Source organism: Gavia stellata, chromosome Z, assembly GCF_030936135.1.
Source record: "Gavia stellata isolate bGavSte3 chromosome Z, bGavSte3.hap2, whole genome shotgun sequence".
Taxonomy (NCBI): domain Eukaryota; kingdom Metazoa; phylum Chordata; class Aves; order Gaviiformes; family Gaviidae; genus Gavia; species Gavia stellata.
The window spans coordinates 77942014-77961236 of record NC_082637.1 but is presented as its reverse complement, the minus strand read 5'-3'; the positions used below and the strand labels follow the sequence as shown (position 1 = coordinate 77961236).

Below are 19223 nucleotides of genomic sequence, written 5' to 3'. Positions count from 1 at the left end.
TTCACTAAGGGCAAATTGTGCCTGGCAAATTTGATGGCCTTCTACGACAGGGTTACAGCACTGGTGGATAAGGGAAAAGCGACTGACGCCATCTACCTGGACTTGTGCAAAGCATTTGATACTGTACCACACAACATCCTTGTCTCTAAAATGCAGAGACATGGATTTGATGAGTGGACTACTCAGTGTTTAAGGAATTGGCTGGATGGTCGTACTCAAAGAGTTGCGGTCAACAGCTCAATGTTCAGCTGGAGACCAGTGATGAGTGGTGTCCCTTCGGGGTCCATATTGAGACCCGTATTATTTCACATCTTTGTCGAGGATATGGACAGTGGGATTGAGTGCACCCTCGGCAAGTTTGTGGATGACACCAAGCTGAGTGGTGTGGTTGATACTCTAGCGGGAAGGGAAGCCACACAGAGGGACCTTGACAGGCTAGAGAGGTGGGCCCATGCGAACCTCATGAAGTTTACAAGGCCAACTGCAAGGTCCTGCACATGGGTCGGGGCAATCCCAAGCACAAACACAGCCTGAGAGGAGAATGGATTGACAGCAGCCCTGAGGAGTAGGACTTCGGGATGTTCGTTGACGAGAAGCTCAGCATGAGCTGGCAGTGCGTGCTTGCAGCCCAGAAAGCCAGCTGTATCCTGGGCTGCATCAAAAGAAGCGTGACCAGCAGGTCAAGGGAGGTGATTCTCCTGCTCTACTCCACTCTCATGAGACCCTACCTGGAGTACTGTGTTCAGCTCTGGTGCCCCCAACATAAGAAGGACATGGACCTGTTGGAGTGAGTCCAGAGGAGGGCCACGAAGATGATCAGAGGGCTGGAGCACTTCTCTTGTGAAGACAGGCTGAGAGAGTTGGGGTTGTTCAGCCTGGAAAAGAGAAGGCTCCAGGGAGACCTTATAGCAGCCTTCCAGTACCTGAAGGGGGCCTACAAGAAAGCTGGAGAGGGACTTTTTAAAAGGGCATGTCGTGATAGGGCAGGGGGTAATGGCTTTAAACTGAAAGAGAGTAGATTTAGATTAGATATTAGGAAGAAATTGTTTACTGTGAGGGCGGGAGGCACAGATTGCCTAGAAAAGTTGTGGATGTCCCCTCCCTGGAAGTGTTCAAGGCCAGGCTGGATGAGGCTTTGAGCAGTCTGATCTAGTGGAAGGTCCCTCCCATGGCAGGGGAGTAGGAACTAGATGATCTTGTAGGTCCCTTCCAGCACAAACCATCCTATGTTCTATGATGATTCTATGATCTTGCAGTGGATAGCCCAGGAAAAGAGCCAATGATGGTTACGAACAAGTTGTTTTAAAAGTTTCTTAAGTCAAGAGGAAATGTTAGTCAACTATTAAGCTTCACAACTCTGCAGGCTTATTTGATAGCCCTTTTTAGCTTTCAGTGAAAAACCTGATGATTTTCCTTACCCCATTCTTCTTACACTACACCAAAAAGAATTTGGCATAAATAGCTGCTGAACTTTCCCTGTTGCAAAAAGAAACAAAGCAAAAAAAATAAACAGTCTGGATTTAGAGTTTGAAAAGGAAAGCTGTGGTTTGAATGGATGAAAAAATAGATGTGTAAAAAATTGGTTGGATGGTCAGGCTCAGAGTGTGCTGGTTAATGGGTCATACTCAACCTGGAGGCAGGTAAAAGTTGGGTACCCCAAGGATCTATCCTAGGACCTGTCCTGTTTTAGATCTCTATTGGTGAACTAGACAAGGCAAGGGGGTGCAGTTTCACCAAGTATGCAGATGACACCAAGTTATGGGGACCGGTCAATACATGCAATGGTGGGGCTGCCATCCAGAGGGGCCTGGACAGGCAGGAACAAGGAGCTATCAGCCAGGACAAATGCACAGCCCTGGCAAGGCAGAAGCCCAGCAGTGATCCCAGCTGGGGCCAGCAGGACCAAGCAGCACCTCTGAGGGGAAGGCCCTGGGCCCTGGCAGGCATCGAGCCGAGCAGCGGCCAGCGGTGCACTGGATAGCAACAGCGAGCATAGGCTCAAAGAAGGTTCAGACTGGAGATAAGGAAAAGGTTTTCCCCGACAAAGACAGCCACGCAGTGGAGCTGGGACACAGAGAGGTTACGCCATGTCCACCTTGGAGGTTTCCAAAACTTAACTGGACAAAGCCCTGAGCAATCTCATTTGATCTGATGTCTGAGCCTGCTTTGAGCAGGAGGTTGATCTAGAGATCTCCTGAGGTGCCTTCCAACTTAAATTATCCTATGATCCTGTATCGCTTTCCTCATCGTTAACAAACTCTGTATTAAATAAATATAAATCAAAGCTGCCATTTCCACCTAACAGAGCTGAGGCATCTTATTCTAGCCGTAAGCAGCTACCTGGAAGGCTAAGAAGGCTACTTCATCAATAGCGTCTACAGCCAACCAAATTTCTATAAAATACAAAGCAAATAAAAGAGCGATGTATTGTGTTCAGGTTCTTACAACTCTTCCCATTTCAGTGTCTGAGCATCAGAGGTGAAGTACAAACACATGACCCAAGGACATACTTTGTAGGTGCGTTCCAGTTCCTCCTACTTTTCTCTCAGAAGCTACTGCATCTTTCACAGAATTTGCCAGTCTTCCACGAAAGGCTGAGGCAGAAAAGCATGTCTCTTTCAACATTCATTCCCCATATAAATATGATCACATGTTACAATGCAGTAGTCACGCAAAGCAGCAATTTGATTAAAAGACATAGGAAGGTACACTTCCGAATGAATGACTGTGGTTCATTTACATATTTATATTGTGTAGTTAACCTTTTTCTCTGTGTCTTGTTTTTCTGGATGCCTTAGTTCATTGTGCAGTCTTCAAATTCTGCTCTTGTAGAATGAACACTTATTTTGTTCATTTAAGCTGGCATATAAAAATTCTTGATAAGTAACACAGAAACTACTTATACCGTTTATGTTTCTGTGGTGGTTTTCAATAACTTGCACTCAAGGAATACACATACTGAGAGAACAGATCAGTGGAGAATAACACCATTACTTATTATCCAAGGAGAGAAATCCTCTGAAACAAAATTAGTTTATTCCTCTAGCAAAAAAAAAAAAAATCCACAACTTCACACATTTCAATTTCTTCTGATCTTAAAGCAATATGAAGCAAAATACTTCTTTTCTCCAAATAACAAATATTTCATTACATCTTTATTGCTTTCTTGCCTTAGTGGTATTTTCCATTCAGTTCTGATTTCTATGACTAACACGAAATGGGGGGAAAAAAAGAAACGTAAAAAAGACACAGGACCAAATTCTTGGTTAACGTGAGTTGGTGCCTCACGTTATACATAGTTAAGCTGAATTGGACCAGCTGTGACCCAGGTCACAACAGACTATTTTCTAGAGAACAATGAGATATAGTCAAGATCATGGCTGTATACATAGTATTCTTGTTCTCAACCCTCCAATATATTCTCAAAAAAGTCTTTCTGGAGTTCAGTGATAAATTTTATGAAAGCTGAGTAAAGAGCACAGCAGCAGATACCACAGGACTGGTCAGGGCTAAAACCAAATATTTCATCATTATTTCTGGCAATTCTAAAGAGCAGCCCCACTGTAAAAGATGAGGATGAGAAACATATGCAATTGCCAAATTTCATCTCATCTCTCCCCACACTCCTTACCCTGATGGACAGTGCTAATTGGCATTCATGTTATTCTCATCCATAACATTCTCAGCTTCATTCACAAGAAATCCACCTAACATGCAGTATGTAGTCTTATGAGGAAAGTATGTGCTTGCCCAGTGAGTACCAAAGCTACCCACTTCGTTTTCACATAGCCCCACTGGCATCCTGCATGGAGGAAGGCTTTGCCTGGGTTCATGTAGGAAGCTGGAAAGGCTTCTTCCATTCATTGTCTTAATTGTAACAGCAGTAATATACCTAGTATACACCACTTACCACTTTTTATTAGCCATACAAACAATCCCCACGCATCTGTTTAAAAGTTCTATGTACAGACATCCAGATCTACAGGTATATCTGAGGAAAAGTGTCATGGAAGTAACTATGAATTGCTGCCAATTTTCTTCTGCAGGATGTGTACCCCATTAACTCTTCAAACTGACGAAGAAAAACTGGAGTTATCATAATCTTCATGGGATATCTCTATCACCTTAATCACAGTATGTGTTGCTGCAGTGTTTCTTGGAGTAGCTGTGCAAGGTACTTGGTCTGCTCTTAGTGGCTGTCATTACTTTTACCTTTTCCAGGTACTTCAAAGGTTTTGCTGTTGGGGGTCGTTTCTCTGACATAACATCCTGTTCAATTATCAATAATATACTGTTATTTTGTTTCCTGGTTTGGGGTAAAAACATACATTTCTCTATATTCCAAGTGGGAGAGGAGTACTTCTGAAATACTTTAATTAGAACTTCCTGTGTTTTGTGTATTATGCCTACTGGGCCCAACAATTTGTCTCCTACTTGAACTGCAGAATAGAAATACATTTTAAAAATATAAATATTGGGATAACAATATAGTATTGGCATTTGCACTTTTCATAGGAACACCTGTCTGTGAAACATTTGCAATATGCCTGTACTTGGAAAAAATCTATGCTAATGCTAGGCGAAACCCATCCTCTCAGTTAAAAAAAAAAGAAAGTATTAAAAAAAAAAATGAAGAAAAATAGTACTGAATAGCAGTACACATGTCTCTGAATGGTAATGGGTCTTAAACCCAGAGAGTAACAGAAAAGTGTAACTTCCGTTTTCCCCACAGAAATCTATCCTCGTCTGGGACTCAATCTGCAAGGAGTTCTTGGAGGAGTCCATGTTTTCTAGACTCCCAAGACTACTGTATTAACAGGCTGAATGGACCTGCTGCAGCATTACCAAAGATCTCTACACTTCTGATGCATCATCTGTGGGTATCCACTTCTAAGGTAAAAATAGCAGGCAAAGACATGCAATACAATGGCTTTGTTGTGCCAACCACAGTAAGAAGGTGCCATTCCAGCAAGCAGAACTGCATCTGGAGCCTAGCTGCAGCTAGGACGTGTGTAAAATCTGGGGAGGGAAGAGGGAGCACTCTCACAACTACTCTTGAAATTTCTGTCAGTCCAGGGATTTGTCGGAGCCTGGGCCACAGCAGAAATTTGATGCTACACTGCCGAGAAACACAGCAATTTGTTCAACAGACAACAGCCCTGAGGGCTGCGGGAGCAATTTAGGCAGCCAATTAAAAGCAAAAAAAAAAAAATCCATTTTCCCAAAGTTGACAGTTATTTGTAGAAACTGACATTTCATATGCTTGCTGAGCATATGAAGCAGCAGCATTTCTGGATATTAAATTCTGGTCTCGTTCTATTTCTCTTTCCAAGGTAACAGACAGCAGGTTAGCAGAAGTTTTAGATACTATCACTTTAAAAACTAACCTTACTTCTGTCTTTAGCTTCTTCTCCCATAAAAGCTGCTACCAGTGAACAGGAGATGAAATTTAGTTACTTAATCACATTTACTGCTTTAAAAACATTGTCAGCTTCTTTGAAGACCATGTTAAGTTTCCCTAGCTGCTCCTCCTGAGAATTTTTTCTTTTATATAGAGATTAGGCGTTATCTGCTTCTGACCCCTTGGCCGGTGCTGCTTGTAAAGGAAAGGCTGCAGTATTTAAGACTAACGCGACACTCCCGGTCCGTTTTAAGGGACTTTCCGCGGACTGCCCTGCCGCAGCGCTGAGTAAATAGCCCTTTCCCTGAGGTAACATGGCTGCCCCGGGACCCTCAGGGGCCAGAGACGGGGCTGACAGTTAAAAGGAAGGCGGTCCCCTCATCCGCGGCCTCCTCACAGCTCCGCGGCGGGGCGTGAGAGCAGAGAGCGGGGACACACCGAGCGCGCCAGCCGCGGCAAGGGAGCGCGGTGGCGACAGCAAGGGCGGGAGCCCTCCACCCGCCTCGCGGCCGTGGGCGCCAAAGGAGGGAGGGAGGGCAGCAGCCAATCAGAGGCGCGAGTTCCGCTTCCCGCGCAGGCGGAGGGCGGGGCGGGGCCGGTCGCGGCGGAGGTGCTGTCGCCCTGAGGTAAGGGCGGTCGTGCCGGGCTGTGGTAGTGTGGAGCTTAATTCCAGGTTAGTTTATGTCTTTACTGCGTGTTTCCATCATATATCGTCACTTAGCCACTGCCCGTTCTTCACAGGTTTTGAAAACTGTGGATTTAAAAACATTTGATGCTGGCAGAAATACCTGCTACTGCATATTTCACTTACTTAAAGTGGTGTTCCCTAGGGTTGTTGGGAGGGTGAAACAGGATTATGTTCTTCCGCAGTTTTATTGTTTCTCCTTAAAAAAACTCCTTAAAAAAAGATTTTAAGTATGCTTGGATTTCCTTCTATCCTCACAGACTGGTATTTCTAAGTCCCGCTCTTCTCATTTTGGGTTGGAAACTTGAAACATAACTGATAGAGATGGTTTTGATGTTTACTGATTAAGTGACACACCCTTAAGAAACTAGTAGTACCTTAAGTGGCTACTAAGCAGTTCACTACTATTAGCTGTATTAATTCACAATTATATCACTGTGAGTAAATAAGTGCATTTCTATTGTTATTTGTATGAATGCATGGTTATGTTGCTATAAAGGAATCTTAATAAGTGATACACATCAGTACTATTAAGTTGCAATTCTATTCCCTGTCCTCCTGCACTTAGTATTAAGGTACAAATCTACCCCTCCATACAAATGTAAGTAGCGACAGCACAAGAGGAAATGGCCTCAGGTTGCACCAGGGGAGGTTCAGGCTGGATATTAGGAATAATTTCTTTACTGAGAGAGTGGTGAAACACTGGAACAGGCTGCCCAGGGAGGTGGTGGAGTCACCGTCACTGGAGGTGTTCAAAAAACGTGTATACGTGGCACTGCGGCACATGGTTTAGTGGGCATGGTGGTGTTGGGTTGATGGTTGGACCTGATGATCTTAAAGGTCTTTTCCAACCTTAATGATTCTGTGATTCTCTGTTTCTGTGATCCCTTCTTGCTGCATCCTCTCACACCAAGTCTGTTGGACATAGACCTGACGCAAGGTCCAGCAGGTTGTACAAAGGGTTTTCCTTAGCATCCCCAGCATTTTTGGTCCACTGGTCGGGTTCACCACTGTCTCCAACCATCCACACTCCTTCCGTCAGAAGGTTCCCCTCTACTTTGTTCTCTGTATGATTTTATACCTTATTCCCCATTTCTTTTCTTTTCCTGAACCCACCTTTTTACCTCCCCTGCACTTTCTCTTCTCTGCCCAGTCTCCTCTCAAGTAAGAAACCAGCCCCTAATTACTTTTTCCTCATTGGTCCCAATTCTATTACAGCCATACCCAAATTTGGTATTTCCAAAGCTGTTATCTAGGCAATTTTAGCTTAATACCATGTTACTGATACCTACTGGTATGTATATGAAGACAGCCTTCTGTCACTACTTTCCCTTATGGCCCTACAGTTCATATTGGTTATGTTTCATTTGCATCGTACGCTTTTTGGATAGAATTATCTTACTTTAGCCTTGACTCTCTTACCTAATATTAACTAAGAACAAGTATTCTCTTACCTTATGCAAACCTGAGCTACAATATATCCTGTTTTGCATTCACACCGTATCTGTGTCTTTGTATAGTTTTCATCTCACTCCTGGTTCCCATCAAAGGCATCAACTAATTGAGAGACTTTGTGTTCCATCAGGACCTCTTGCTCACAACTAGCCTATACAATCACCTTTTTCTTTGTAAAACTCAAGGAGGAAAAACAAAGTCCCCTCATAAATACATGAGACAGTGAAAAGTTAATAGTTTAGATAGCTGAACTACTATCTTTAAAAGCTGATTTAGAATCCATAAAAATTAATTGAATCAGTTCATTTCTCAAAATTATTCCTTAGGGGAGGTAATTGGTATTGCTTACATTCACTTAATGGTGTGAAAGGTTTTCTGTGAAACAAACAGCAAGAGGCATAGCTAAAAAAAAGCCAAAAGCCCAGTTCCTTTGGATAAAAATCAAGTGTCTGTAGTCTGTAGTTAGTCTGTTACATCCTTCCAAAGGAATAATACTGAATGCTTTGGGTAGCCTTCTTCTATAGGAAATTCAGTCCAAGGTGCATGTGCTAGCAGAAATTAGGAAGTTATTCTTGTTGAACCTTAATTTCAACCTTCTATTTCAACATTTTTGCATGATATAGGAAGTTTTTAACTAACCCATATTCTGTATATCTTCTAGACAAATGAAGTGTTGAAAACATCACAAAACAAGATGTTCGCAGCTTTAAAGTATCACTCAACAGACTATTTATATGAGGTATAGTTTTATTATTTCTCTTAATATTCTCAAAGAAATATGGTGGTAACTGAAGAAAAGGTTGAGTGCACATATTATATGTTTTTATCAACCCCAGATACAGTTTTTCTAGCTGCCCAGTGTAAATGTTTCTTTGAAGAAAGAAGCCTTTTCAGTCATTAAAGACACAAGAGTTAAGATTCCTCATGCTACTGAGTGTTGTATGTGTGATTACGGTCACCTTGTAAGTTCAACATTCTCTTATGTTATAAACTGACAATATATGCAAGCTGTATGGAACTATACAAACACACATAACATCTTTTAGGTAGAAGATAAATTTGCAGAGACCTTTAAATTTCCTTGAGAAACAGGGGTAACTATGCATTGATTAAATGCCACAGCCATTAATAGTGGCCTTGAAAAACACTTTTATGTATTTGAGAAAGGCAAGAAAGGCTATGTATTAGCAGACTTTGTAAAGTGAACTAATTCAGCTTAACCTGTACACTTGGAACAAATTAATTTAAAATCTTCTGTAAAACGCACAATTTTCCTGGTTTAAGACCATTATCTGTGTCTGTAGCCCTAGGGCATATGTGTTCCACTTTACAAACATCAGTGGTAGAAAACAATTTTAGCTATTAAGCTAAAGTTAGCCTCAGTAAAACTACATACTGATGTTTAAAATTTCTTTCTCATCTCTGACATATTATTACTTTTATTTACTTCTTCAGTAGTTTCTGCTTAAACGCCAGCAGGTCATTCTTCTGTAACCTAAGACTACTTTGAGAGCTGTTATGTCACAATCCTTACAGCCTGCTTTAATGAAAAGAAAGGTTATCATCACCACTTTTTGTTCCTGTGGTCTCTACCAGGAACTTCACTACCTGTATTTTATTTTATGATAAATGCAGTTGTTTTAGCAGTAACTTCAATACAGATTACTTAAACTGATGACCAGTAACATGTAGAAGACCTAGGTCTAGTTGCCTGTTTCTGCCTTCTTTGTTTAGAATTTGTGAAGAAGATCACTGCAGAAATGTCATGCTTTGACACAAGCAAGAGGGAATGCATTGGGTCAATATGGTGTTTATCAATTTTTTACAAAAGCCTTGTAAAAAAGAAAAGAAAAGGTGCTATGATGGCAATAATTTTTGTCTTTTTTTGTTAAAATTAACTGGCATTTACAGGATTGTAGCTGTCCCACAAAGGATTAAACTGAAATGGAAAAAGGGTCTGTAATTGTGACCTTTAACAGAAGTGACAGTGTTTATTCACATTGTTTCCCATGTCTCTTTTTTTTTTTTTCCCATTTTCTCTCTGCCTCTCTTGCTCTGGTAGCAGTCCATGTCACTGAACTATTTCTAGTTTGTCACCCAAGATGTCTAACAGTACAGGCTATAACTGGCTTGACAGCATATGCTGAAATGGGTGGACATTTCTGGGACCTGAAGCAACAGAGCTGAAATCAGGTGATGGACTTAGAACTAGAGAGAAGTTCCTAGTCTCATTCATTATGTTCTCCCACATTTCTATAGCTAGTTGCCTTTTCCAATACGCCTTTCACACCCAGAATTTTTGAGGACAACTTCTTTCTGAGCTATAAACTTGTTAAATCCAAACCCATGTGTAAGAATAATTTTTCTCTGCTTCCTAAACTCAGTGTTTATTCTGTGGTTCTGTGCTATTTATACAGTACTGCACGTGGGCTTTTGTGACAAAACAACTGTTGGATAGTGCCGCAGATACAGTGATAGAAAGAGTGCACTTCACTCATAAGAGAGAAGCAACAATATGTTTTATTGATAGTAAATGCGACAGTGGTTTAACAAGATTCTATGGCAAAGTACACTTGATTATCTACTGCATAGAGGACAGGGTAAGACAAAACTGTCAGGGAGACCCTCCCATTGAGTCCTGAGGTTCAGAAAGGACCCCCTTGCCTCCTTGCATTCTAAACTTCTTCTCAGAAAGGAGTCTAGGTGTGGCTGGATCCAGACGTAGTCCCAGACTTGGTCAACAGTTTATGTCTAAAGGATTATATATGTGCAATCAATCCTTACATCACTTAGCTAAGGTTTCCAAGTTTCAGCATGCTGTTAGTCACTTACCAAGAATCTGTTGGCAGCAAGGAACCTCTCAACCTTGAGGAGTAACCTTGAGAGGCATCCATATTCAAGAGGAGATCCTGGTGTGCAGCCCACTGCATGCAAGAGAGCTCAAAGGGCTTTTGGGCTGCTCGCTATTTATGGGGGTAAGATGATTGACTCGTAGTCATATTTACACACTGACCACAGATTTAGTTTCTTCCAAGTTTGGCTTGAGTTGAACATTGACCAGCACTGTGGTTAGGTGGCTGCATTGCCATAAATTAGTACTTGGCTATTGTGTTGTTATCTGTCACCCCAAATCCACTCTGAGCCAGATGCATCACAACCAGACGCATCCATCATGATCACCACTGGTGGTTATCGCTTGAGCAGGGTTATGGGAAAAGGTCAGGTTGGGACCAGGGGGGAGCACACCATCACAGTCTACTGAACGTGGTCTTCAGTGAGGAGTTATTGAAGTTGCCACCTTGAATATTTAATTCTAGAATTCAGTTGATTACTACCATGCTTCCCTGTTGTTGTTATTGAAGATAAAAGGATTTGAAGATAAAAGGATTTATAAAGGGCTTTTGTTAGCTCAAAATGGCACATGAAAGCTGAGAGGCTTTAGAATTTTATGAGCACTTAGAACAGCAGTAGTAGGAATGATTTTAAATTGTTTCTGGTCAGCTTATACACACGTCAGTTCAGGAGACCAATGTAGTGTTAAGCACTTACAATTGCACACGCAAAGTTTAGGTAAGTGTAGCTAAGCATATGTGCAGTCTGGCATATGCAGAAGTGTAGATTAAAAGTTAAATATCAGGTCAGGTAAATGTTAGTATCTTGTCTCAGTTTGGACTGTGTCAGTTTTACAAAAAAACAAAGTTTAAATATAAAATACCATGTTCTAGTAGAAAACACTTGAAAACAGTGGGACTGTTTGAAGAGGTAGTGCACAAAAAGAAAAAGAATGGAACTGTCTCTCTCATAATTTTATCACATGCCTTTTTTTGTGCAGAGCATGGCAAGGCAGAAGTTTTCCATCTGGAGATTATCACTTTGCCTTCCTTCCTGTTTACAACAAGAGGAAAAGTATCATCTCACTGGACTCTTTGCTGATGATAAGTATAGGAAACCATGGACTAGAAGTAGGTTACATAGTCCTTAACTTTTAGTTTAGATTGACTGTGGATTAAAGGAAAAGTTTGTGTTTGTGCATAATATGGTAAGTCTGGTAAAAAAAAAAATAATTCTTTCTGGAAGTAGCAGTGTCAGTTCATATAGCTCTTGAAGGTAGACTGTGTTTATTGCCTAAGTAGAAACAAATCAGTAACGGATATTTATTTGTGTATGGCATCATAAATGAGGTTGATACTTGATTAGTTTGTAGAGATCTCTGGAAAACTTCCTGTCTGGACATGTGGTTATGGAAGAAAAGCAATGATCAGAGATAAGTAAAATACTAAATCTGAATAGTTGGGAGAGGTTTGAAAGATGATGCTGAGGTTTTGAGATGCAGAAAAAACTGGGGATTTCCAAGCATAGAGGTAAAAATATATATAAAAGTATTTGCATCGTTCTGGTATATTTGCATTTGCTTTCACTAATGGAAACTAAAAGCATTGTTTCTGCTGTACATCCTGTGTAAAGTTTTGGTTAGCCCCTGCAATGGTTTGATCAGTATATAAAAATTAATTTTAATATTTTCTGTGTGATTCTTTTTCTCTTTTTTTGTCTCAGTTACTTCAACACAGAACATGATCGCTATTTCGGTATTGGATCAATGGAAGAAAAGTCTATCTGTGGAGGATTTCCTGGAAAAGTCAGTAACCTTAAGTTAAAAAAATACATGATTCTTTTGATATCATTCAGGTACTTTGTGAATCATAAGCTAATGATGATAACGGATTATGGAAATGTTTTCTGACAGTAGCAAGTGTACCGTGCACTGGAGCTGTATACTGTAGCAGACAGCTTGAAGATGACTTCTTCACTAAAAGTAGTATTGTGTTTCTGTGGAGTTCTCTGCTGCTTTATCTCATTTCTGTAACGGTTGTGTAAACTATTTATGACATTGGAGAAAGTCTCTGAAATCTGTGCATGAACATGAAGTAAACCATGAGGACATTTTTTCCCCCTCCCTCTCGAACTCAGTTACCTGTTGTAACTGTAGGTGAAGCTATTCGAAGAAGGGTATTTATAAATCTTTGAAAAGGTGTAAAAGGCAGCTATAAAAAGTCAAACTTGCATTATAGCAATTGAAGACAGACATATTTATTTTAAAATTATATGTATAAAGTCAAAATATATCAAATGAACTCTGAAAAAGAGTTCATTTTTAAAACCGGTTTGCAACACAGTCTTTACAGCATACATAAGACATGACAGAAAATTATGGTTCTGCAAAACCAGTAAATTGTGTGTATTTCTGCTCTCAAACAATTGTCAGTGTGAAAGAAATAAAGAAATTACATTTGTGGTTTTACAGGCCAGTCTAAAATCTATGTTACCTTCAAATCTGCATTAAAAATTGATTGTGAAGAAAACTTGTGGTTGCAGAATTAAATAATCATGTACAGAAAATGCCAGCATCAGGCTTGCCAGTATATTACAGTGCCACCAGTGTCACTCTTCTGTGATTTTGCTATGTTACAGTCTTTAATTGCATTGCTATGTATTATTTTTTCAGCATAACCCTCTGCTCATTCATGGTAGAGAAATGGTCATGCTCATAAAGTGGATCAGGGCTGTGCAGAGAATGAAGTGCCTGTTTGTGAAATTCAGCCTCTGTTGTAGCAATGGAGAGGTGCTTTTCCTGCAGAAGTGGTACTGCATGAAAAGGAAGTGCTTAGCTCTTCAAAAACATAGTTACTACAGGAGAAGAAAACTAGAATAGAAAGGATAATAATAGGATGTTTTCTGGAAAAAAATTATCTTTACCCGTAATTTAAAAGGACAGTTAATTCTCCTGGTGTTCTGTGTAATTCTTCTATCATTAGTTAATAATCATAACAGACTCTGCAGAGGTTGCGTTTTCCTAGTATTATGTAACTCCTGGAGCTTGGTTAAGGAAGTCGAATGCTGCCTGGGGAACTGATTCTGGTTTGGCTTTGTCAAAAGTCCTGTGTGATTTCAGGCAAGTCACATGAACCAAAAACTGCAGTTATCCACTGAATGTGCTCCCCTTATTTTCTGGCAGACCTAAAGATGATAAGTGCTTGTAACTGAAATTGTTTGGAGAGTACTAGTGCTTTAACATGGAAAAATAATTTTAAAGTATTTGAAAGTCTTTCAAATACTTTGAAAGACTGGGGGTTTGATGTCTTAGATTGGCACCCAGCATGAGTATCTTGGTTTCCCCTAAGCAACAAATAACTGGAAAATGTTCACAGCTTTGGTCCTTTGGATCCATAGTACTAGTCTTTACCTTCTGAACACAATAGTGAGATAAATATTTTATAAGGCTTTGTAGGAGAATTGAGGGGGTTTCCTTGTGATGCTTGTATTACTCTCTTGGGTTGATGGGAAATGCATTCTATAGGCTAACAGCCATTCTCCTCTTGTCATTTCATGTCTCTCGAGGGTTCAGATAACTAACAGATGTTAAAGTGGCTAACTTTTAGCTATATTGGCCCTCCTTTGCATCTTGTCCTCAGGCTTGCTGTACAAAGTGAAGAAATGTCTGAGTACTTTTAAAAGTTTGGGCCTGTATACCTAACTCTCCCCTAGCTGACATTTGAGTTATAAAGAATGTACATTATGTGAAAGTTGGGCTGATTTTAACTGCTGAACATAAAAAATGAAAAATTAAAATAATTTAAATAATATTAAAAAAAATAACAGTTTTGTACAGATGCAGAAATTTTATTGTGCTATACAAATAGCAAAATCAAAGTTAAAAAAATGTACCTACTTGTTTAGGTTGCTTAAACCAACCTGGAAATGTTATTTTGGAGACTTGCATTTGAATGGCTTAACTGGGGTTGGACGAGATAACCTCCAGAGGTGCCTTCCAACCTCAACCTTTTTGTGATTCTCTGATCCTGTGAACTGGAAGCATTTGATTATATTTTCAGGTTTTAATGCAATCCAGCATCTATCAATGTAACTGGTACTGTAACTGTATAGATTTTGAGATTTTGTGACAAAAAGGTAATTACAATAGGAATTGCATCTGAAATGATTCTGCCTTATAATGAGCTTGACCTACATGTTTAGATTAATGCCAGAAGCTGCACTGAAGAACACTTGAAATTACATTCTGCATCTTCAGAAAAAAAATACGACTATTATATGTAATATGATCATATTTGCACCTTCAGAGAGTGATAAATGCTATGAGGATGCTGCAGCACCCATGCAAAGATGTCACCCAAGACATTGTCTAGACTAATAACAGTAACAGAAAAAGAAATTCCCAAAGAAGTTTTTATAAAGATACAGTGTGGTTTAGATATCAACAGTGAGCAATTCAAGAGTCAGTTAGGTGCTATCTCAAGGGATATTAAATGCCAAGAACAGCATTTACTTTTACCTGTTGTTTTGGCACTTAAGTTAGTCATAACATCTAGATAAATCTGAGGAAATCAGTGCATGTGTTAGACTCCAGTTACATAAAATTTGAGATTATTTCACGTAATGTATTTTAAAATTAAGTAGGCTTAGTCTGTGTACCAGTGGAAAATTAATTGGAGTGAGACTAGGAAATAAGGAGCAAGGAGTTCAACTTAGGAGGAAAGGATGTGTTTGTGCTTCAGGTTCTTCAAGTGCTTTGCATTCTGTTTAAGGTAAGTAAAGAGAATATAAGTTAACTCAGATATTTTAGGATAGTCGTTTCCCTGTGAGTAGGACTAAACAGTATTGATACACAGAATTCATTACAAGTCATTGCAAGTATTCCTGGTGGGGAATGTAATATACTGCCATGTATTTTTTGCGCAGCAAGGCACACACAAAAAAAGAGGTAGCAATGAGGACTAAATATGGTAGGTGGTTTATTTTGGGTATTTAAAACTTGACCTGCAGTACATGTTTTTCGGTAGATTTACTGTTCGTAAGGAACAGGGAGTGAATAGCAGAACAAGTAAATTCATAGATAACACTAATTTCTTTCTAATAGTGGAAATGACAGATGACAGGAAATAAGCAAGATGTTATAATACTTTCAAAACTGGTTAGAAACAAGCACTAAAATGTTCTGCTCTTGTCATTTAAACTAATGATAGGCATTTTTTCTGGAGTACAGTGTTCACTGCTGCATATGGCTCACAAGAGAACTGTAGTCCTGGAACTGTACAAAAAAAAGTATAACTGTCTAGTTAAAAGATTCTGAACTTACTTATGCTTTGGCATAATAAATATCAAAGTATGTCCTGGATGCGCTGATACGTATTAACAGTTATAATTGTGTTCAGTATATATGGATTGCTTATCGTAAGGTTCAATACATTCTCTTCTAAGACTCTGCTCAGGTGATGACTTTGTTCTGTTTTAACAGTAGGCACAAGTTTTTACTATTAAATAGGGGCTTTGTGTAGATTTTTTATGCTTTTCTCTGTGTCTAAAAATATAGGTAACTAGATTAGGAGAGGTGATATTTTGGCATAAGCTTGTCAACTGGGGGTTGTTTTTGTTTGTGAATTTTTTGTTGAAAGTTCTTCATGTAAACCAGTGAGGAGTGTAAGTGTGAATGACTGATCAAAGAGGTCAGTGAAGCGGACTGATATATTAGAGAAAACTGGTTCAAAGTGCCAGGGAGCCTCATATCTCCTTGGAGAGGCTGAGAAAGAAAAAGAGGACAAGAAACAAGTGGGAGAAAAAAGCTGAGCGGGAGAAAAACACTGAGGAGAAGCAGACTGCTTAGGCAGGGGTGAGAGGACACCTGGCAGGCAAGGAGATAAGCAAGTGAGTCTATAATTCCTAGAAACTGCCAAATGACTTAATTGGATAAACCACCTTGCTAGCTTTAGTACATGCACTTAATTGCCATGTTTATTTCGATGATGGGACTCAACTGTCCATATTTCAAAGACGTTGCTGAAAGTTTTACTTCGTATTTTAAAGACCTAATTGAAGCTAAATACATTACATTTAATGTAGTTTCTTCTGTGTTCAAAACACTGTACAAGCATATTGAACATATGTTTTCATACTTAGAGTAGTCTGTCATTTAAAATATTTACCCTTTTCCAGAACAGTTTTACTAAGGACTCGACTCTGGAAAAGGCTGGCCCATGCATTCTCAAATTAGCAACTCACTTAGGCATGATCTATCTATAAAAGCATAGGGAAACTCATTGAAGTTGCTCCATGTGTAACTTGGCACATTGTTCTAAGGCCCATGACTTTTCAAAGGCTTATGCAATGTTAAAGTTTGGACATTAATTATTATAAATACTGCATAGTTATTTCTCGTACTTGTACTACTTCTAGTTTCAAAATTAACTTTTGAGCTGTACTAAAAATGTTGTAAAATAGTTGGGGTTTTTTTAAGATATGTAGTAGGTATTCCTCACTATTGCTGCCTAAACATGAAGGTCTATACCAAAATTCAGAGGTGCACTCATATACTGATTCCACTTAGGAGATTTACCTCCAGATGGCTAGCAGATAGCAAGATTGTGTAATGCAAAGGATTATTAAAAAATGGAATAAATCAATAGAATGCACAGTTGAGAAATCAGTTGTCTGAAATTAGAATATTAAGTTCAGTAAGTATAGATGAGCAGAAAATTTGGGTTCTTCAGAAATGTCCGTACTCATCAGTCAGAGTCAGTTTATTTTTCCAGTCAATTTATAGGGATAACATAGCATTAACATGACTGTATTTTAATTAGCATTTTAAAATATTTTGTCTGGATGCATAATTAGCTCAGGACTATGATTTTTTTTTTCCCTGTAGTCAAATGATTTTGCTATTTATTTAGCAAGCAGGTGTTTTTTTCCTGACAAATAATAGTAGTATTGAGATTAATATGAAAACTGACAGGAAAATGAAGTGGTTTTGTTTCTTCATTTATCCTGTCTTTTCCCTATTGCAGTTACTCTTGCACTTGCAATTTCTGCATGATTTTTGAAACACAGCTATATATTTAACCCAGCAGCAAATTTTTGTCATAAATGTTATGTCATCAATAGGTTTGATGCTTTTTTCCAGCCATTATCTGTTTGTTCAATTTAATGCTGGGGGTAAACTTAAAGGTCTTTTTCTTGGGGACAATTAAACATGTAATTTGACTGTGGATCTAGTGAACAGGAATAACAACTCCGTAATTTCCCATCTTCTTCAGTGAATACGGTCATTATCAAAGTTCTTAGAGTATCTTTTTGAGTGCCTTTGATTCACTGAGGAGTCAGGGAAGTTATGACAGTGCTTTTACAACAGCTTAAGTTTCACATACTTTTTTCTGCTTTTTAGGAAACCTATCTCCTCTGTAGAGTTCCATTTTAGTAATGAATTAATAGAAGTTATTCCAAGTTCAAATCCCTGCTCTCAGACTGACATAGAACGACCTTTTTTACTTACGAAGAACATTTTTGAGGAAGAATCCACCCAAGACAAATATTTGAAGACTGACTATGCCACTGAATTGAAAGAACAATGGCAAGGTAAAGTGCTTAATTCACTGTTTTCTAACTTTTTGTGGAGTCAGCTGTTAACTTCCATAATTTTTTGTGCATGATTCATAGACACTGGAGAGATCATTTGGGTGATCACAGCCTTTGCAGTTGCAAAAGTTCTAACCATTTAAGAGAGATTTATTTCCTGGAGATGGAGGGCTTGTCTTAACAGTTCAAGTTAGATGAAAGCCAGAAGAATTATCAGGCTGATCAAATACATGGCAGAAGGTGACAAAAAGTATCACAATAATTAGTAAATCTTATCAGGCATTGATCAAAATTCTAATGATCCTTTGTACCTCAATAAAATTAGATCCCGGTGGCATGTTCTTTTACTGTGTCAAGGAGGGAAAGAAGTAAGCAGTTACTTCTTTGTTGCTGGCACGAAAATAATTCAAATTGGGTAGTGTTCCTGTGTGTTTTCTGAAATTTTATGATTAGTAGCGCCCTAATAGATACAATGAATTCTGTTCACAGAAAGCAAAGTGTTGAGAAAGTGTTTGATTGAACTATTTTACGATTTATTATCCTGAACTGTCAGGTTTATTTTTTCAGTACAGGGGGGTTTTATTTCTGTGAATTATATTACTTTAAAAAAGGAAAGTAATGTAATAATTTACTAAGAGCTTTTTTCCACAGTCACACAGAGGAGACATGGTTCTTGATACAATATTGTACAAGATAACATTTACTAGGAACACAGTATCAACAATGCAAGTGTATTAGAGTTAATAATTGAAAGACAGTAATCTTAATTCATCTGACTCAGAAATTACCTGATTTTTTTTTTCAAATTTAGGTGGCATATGGCAGAAGTTTTCAATAATTAATAAAGCTCTCTATATTGTGTGCTTACAAAGAGAATAAAAATAATTCAGATTCTTTCCTGTGTCTTAGCTACTACTTTGTTAGGAACAATCAAGACATCTAAATTTCCGTGGATAGGAGTCTCTGAAAGAAAAAAAAGTATAAATTTGATAACACATTTTATATTTTTCAAAGTTACAGACTATTATTGTGCTTAAACAAACATAAATAGGCAAGCTAAAGAGACTGGGTTTTTTTATGAGAGAACATTAAATTATTCACTATTCTGTTGACTGGTTTATTGAATTAGCAGATCAATAATTATCTTTCAATGTAAGCGATGTGTTACTGCCATCCCTTTTCTAACTTTCTGTTTGCGTTAAAGAAGGAAATGTTAGCAAAAGTCTGACTTTTGAGGTAAGTATTAATTCTAACATTTTT

At 38.8% G+C, this 19223-nt stretch overlaps 1 protein-coding gene across 1 annotated transcript in view; it reads left to right on the top strand.

The window, feature by feature from the left end:
- The first annotated feature begins 8235 nt into the window (after positions 1 to 8235).
- SHOC1 (shortage in chiasmata 1) overlaps positions 8236 to 19223 on the top strand; it is a 54420-nt gene continuing 43432 nt past the window's right edge. Inside the window, exons 1-4 of the mRNA XM_059834269.1 lie at positions 8236 to 8280; positions 11374 to 11503; positions 12096 to 12177; positions 17773 to 17963. Of these exons, the coding sequence (XP_059690252.1) occupies positions 8236 to 8280; positions 11374 to 11503; positions 12096 to 12177; positions 17773 to 17963 (448 nt within the window). The remainder of the gene's footprint in view (positions 8281 to 11373; positions 11504 to 12095; positions 12178 to 17772; positions 17964 to 19223) is intronic.